General features: G+C 36.9%; 1 protein-coding gene across 2 annotated transcripts; it reads left to right on the top strand.

Moving 5' to 3' along the window:
- The first annotated feature begins 1,031 nt into the window (after positions 1-1,031).
- Positions 1,032-3,969, top strand: LOC111290618 (gibberellin 20 oxidase 1-like). 2 transcript variants are annotated; one of them, XM_089768147.1, is made up of 4 exons: positions 1,032-1,277; positions 2,138-2,719; positions 2,877-3,198; positions 3,317-3,969. In XM_089768147.1, the coding sequence occupies exons 2-4, from the start codon at positions 2,166-2,168 to the stop codon at positions 3,578-3,580; spliced, it is 1,140 nt and encodes a 379-aa protein (XP_089624273.1). In that variant the 5' UTR covers positions 1,032-1,277; positions 2,138-2,165; the 3' UTR covers positions 3,581-3,969. The 2 variants fall into 2 exon arrangements, with proteins under 2 accessions (XP_089624273.1, XP_022737740.2); XM_022882005.2 differs by lacking the exon at positions 1,032-1,277 and having other exon boundaries at positions 1,957-2,719.
- The last annotated feature ends 360 nt before the right edge of the window (positions 3,970-4,329 follow it).

Genomic DNA, 4,329 nt, shown 5'->3' with positions numbered 1-4,329 from the left:
CTTCTAGTCCATCTCTCATAACAGTTTCAGCCAATTTCACTTCCAACTCATCTCTTATAATAAATAAAGACATTTTTCAAAATTGATTCTAAATCATTTTTAATGCCAAGCTTTAAAAGTTTGGAGAGGGACAACTTTAGTAGTTTGCATAGATACATACAAAATAGTGAGGTGGTAAAAACTTGGTATTAATATATACTTTCTCTTTCTCTCTCTTGGTTTATTCTTCATACGTATGTATATATCTTTATCTAAACATGACAGAAAACTCAAATTCTGGACCACAATATTGAAAAATAAAAATGCAGTGACTGAGATCAGAAAATATGTCTCGTAGCTTTGGATTAAAAAAAAAAAAAAACTGCTGATTTTACATAAATAAAAGTTGTAGCCATATCTAGCTTTGAGTTTAAAATAAATTTGTTTAGTAGGCAGTGACCTTGTAAAAAATAGAAGTAATTCAACATCTAAACGTCTAATGGGCATTGCAAGAGGTAGGGAATTAGGGCTTTTAGGTTGCATTATTTTTTTTTTTTTGGATTATTACAGATAAATTAACATACCAAAATGAAAAGATTTCACCATTTATACTTTTGCCATCAATCTGTTAGATTAACGTAGTACTACGTTATTAATTATATATTTTAAAAAATGTTGGTTTCATTGGACACATGATAAAATATGCTATCTACTATTACAATCTTCATGCAAATCTATAACAATGTATACAAAAATGATAAATTTTCATTAAATTTTTAGCCCAAAAACAAATAGCAGAAGAAATCCAAAACACGGCAATAATTACCACAGTTTACTTAAGTTTCAGTGTTACTCTGCTTCAGTCAAAAGTCATCTTACGGGACACATTGAACTTGTGAACGCAAGATGCGGCTACAAATCAGATTGTCGTCATCAAAATTGAGGTTAGTTAGTCGGGGAAAAAAAGTCAGGAAACATGCATGCCTTGGATTTTTAGTCCATAGGAACCTTATAAATAGACATCTTAGACTCACGGGAAACCCCATTTCACCCATAGCATACAGGCTTGAAGAAGCACTCTACTTATCAGAAGTCATTGGGAGTTGGATACGCAACAGAAAAAAAAAATGTAAAGATTGTGTGTTGCTCAAAATCCGTTGCTTCACATGAAATTTGAAAGCTAGCTCCCAGTCTCAGGCTATTTAGTTTCTGTGATTTTGTTGCACTGAAAGATCTTGCTGATATCCAACAGAAAGTTTTCTGTATCTTTTCCTTGTAGCATACAGGCAATCGTTCTGGTGAGCTATACCTGCCATAAGATTTTTACTTATTTCAAGTATTTTTTTAGTCTTGTCACGTTGCTCCCTGTGTTTTTCTGTTTTAATATGCTGTACTGTATACCTGTATGTTTGTTTTTAAGTGTTGCTAGCAGGATCAATTAATACATAAGAAAGAAGATTGAAAATAATCATGATGAGTTAGATTGTAACAAGAGAATTTCAGCAATTGGTTTTTTTTCTTTTTTTTTGTTTTTTTTTGGGGGGGGGGGGGGGGGTGGGGTGGGGGTGGGTGTCTTCTCACACACTTTCATTATCATCGGGGTTTAGTTCAAAGGATTTCTTGCCGTAAAGGAAGGTCTCGGGTTGAGCTTTGCCTTTAGGTAAAGAGATTTATGGGTTCGACAAGGACACAAAAACCCCCTTGCTAGAAGACAGTGAGGTCTTAGCAGGTGACATTAGTACCATTAGGAAACGCTTTCCTGGCAAACTATATATATATATATATATATAAAGACAATAACCCCTAGAAACTGTAGCAGATTACCTAATTTTCCAATTGACAAGCACCAACACTGCAATTCTCCCTTTTGTGGAGCCCTTGTTTGCAAAAAAAAAAAAAATTAAATTCAATAAAGATGGAGAGAGTAAGGGAGGGAGGGATAAAGGAGCTATAAGATTCCCAATTTTGTTCACTAATTTCCCCAATGAGAGCGGCCTTGGCGTTTCTTTCATCACACCTCTCAAACTTATGCCGCTCCCTCAGTCCCTCCTCTTCTTTTCCAATAACTGACTATTCCCTTCTCTGTCTCAGTCTATCTCTTAGCGCCTCTTATACTCTCAAAATCACTCATATATATACATATATCCATCTTTCTTAGGCCTCACAAAATATTTACTCTTCATGCAATGGCAATTGACTGCATCTCCAAGAGAGCCTCCATGCCACACCATCCGAAAGATGAAAGAAAAGACGAGCAAAAACAACTGGTTTTTGATGCCTCTCTGCTTAAACTCCAATCCCACATACCAAAACAATTTATATGGCCTGACGACGAAAAGCCTGGCGCTAATGCACCGGAACTCCAAGTTCCCCTCATTGACCTAGGGGGCTTCCTGTCTGGTGACCCTGTTGCTGCAATGGAAGCTTCAAGGCTTGTCGGCAAGGCATGCCAGCAGCATGGTTTCTTTCTTGTAGTTAATCATGGAGTCGATGCAACACTCCTGGATGATGCTCATAAGTACATCGATAACTTCTTTGAATTGCCACTCAATGAAAAGCAAAGGGCTCAGAGAAAACTTGGTGAGCACTGTGGATATGCTAGTAGCTTCACTGGCAGATTCTCCTCCAAGCTACCTTGGAAGGAAACACTTTCTTTTCAATATTCAGCTGAGAAAAACTCATCCAAGATGGTTGAAGACTACCTTGTTAATAAAATGGGAGATGAATTCAGGCATTTCGGGTAAGAAATTAGGATGTTAACATTTTAAAAAACAAAGAGAAAATTTGTTTTTTTCCTGTGAAAGGCTAAAAGCTTTCTTTGTCCTTTTTCTATCGACTGTCATGTTGATTGTTATTATGTTCCTGAATGCTGAAATCTTGAGTGTTTTTGTCTCTAGGAGGGTTTACCAGGAGTACTGCGAGGCCATGAGCAAGCTTTCTCTAGGGATCATGGAGCTTTTAGCCATTAGTCTGGGTGTAGGCAGAGCACATTTCAGGGAATTTTTTGAGGAAAATGATTCAATAATGAGGCTGAATTACTATCCGCCTTGCCAAAAACCAGACCTCACTTTAGGAACAGGGCCTCATTGCGATCCAACGTCTTTAACTATCCTTCACCAAGACCGAGTTGGTGGTCTTCAAGTGTTTGTAGACAATGAGTGGCGTTCAATTAGCCCAAATTTCAAAGCTTTTGTCGTTAACATTGGCGACACCTTCATGGTAATATACTTTTCAGTTAATCGATACATATTCTTTTTGTGTAGTGATGGTTTGATTAAATAGCTTCATAAAGTTTTGGAGTAATGTTGATTAATCTTGGTTGGGCTTTAATTTTCAGGCTCTGTCAAATGGGAGATACAAAAGTTGCTTGCACCGGGCGGTTGTGAACAGCCACACCCCAAGAAAATCTCTTGCTTTCTTTTTGTGCCCGAAGGGTGATAAAGTGGTTACCCCACCAACAGAGTTGGTTGACGAATACAGCCCCAGAGTATATCCAGATTTTACATGGCCTATGCTGCTTGAATTCACACAAAAGCATTACAGAGCTGACATGAACACTCTTGAAGTATTCTCAAACTGGGTTCAACAGAGAAACAGCTGAACCGGTTTTGTCTCTACTGTCTGTTAAAGATGTCATTACAAAACAGACCTTGGCATATCACTGGCCTTTCTGCCAAGAAAATAACATTGATGGGAGGAGAGAAAACTGATTGAAGAGTTGGGATTTTTGCTACAAGTTAAAAGGAAGACTGAAAGGCAAAGTTTGAGGAAAATGCCTTTTTTTTTTTTTTAATGTTGATGGTGTCTTGTGATAAACCTTTTAGTGATGAACAAAAAGGCAAGACAAGAGATACTACGAACCCAATAAGGAGCTCGATTAGCTAAACTTTTTGTATCTCCATTGATAATATAAAAAGGCCATCAATAGAATTACCTCTCTTCATGTAAAAACAAAATTAGGGTAATTAATTACTACTTTTTTTTTTCAAGCAACTTCATTCATTGCAAAAGTTAATATGTATTTTGTCCCATACTCTGGCTTAGGTTTTTCGTTTTAGGTATGGCATCCTAGTACAACAAATAGATATCTACCAATACTCGAGCCAATCCTATAAAGCCACCCTTAAATTTTACATTGGATTTGTCCGCATCGAAATTTTGGCTCACTCTATCAGCCTATGTATCAGGACCCAATTACAAAAATTTGGTGCAAACGCCTTCCTGAAATACTGTCAATATATTGTAAACATCGCATCCTGAATGTTTCCAAATACTTGCACTTTTATCGTTGGATTAATTAGATCAACTCGAATAGTGTGTAATAGTGTCTCAAGTCTCAACTCTACCCTT

The sequence above is a fragment of the Durio zibethinus genome, chromosome 11, assembly GCF_047325235.1.
Source record: "Durio zibethinus cultivar Kanyao isolate XHJ-2024 chromosome 11, ASM4732523v1, whole genome shotgun sequence".
Taxonomy (NCBI): Eukaryota; Viridiplantae; Streptophyta; class Magnoliopsida; order Malvales; family Malvaceae; genus Durio; species Durio zibethinus.
This window is presented reverse-complemented; position numbering and strand designations above follow the sequence as displayed.

Coding starts and splice junctions, on each gene's coding strand:
- LOC111290618 (XM_089768147.1), top strand. CDS start 2,166: ATGGCAATTGACTGCATCTCCAAGAGAGCCTCCATGCCACACCATCCG. Junction 2,720..2,876: donor GATGAATTCAGGCATTTCGG/GTAAGAAATTAG, acceptor TTTTGTCTCTAG/GAGGGTTTACCAGGAGTACT. Junction 3,199..3,316: donor ACATTGGCGACACCTTCATG/GTAATATACTTT, acceptor TTTAATTTTCAG/GCTCTGTCAAATGGGAGATA.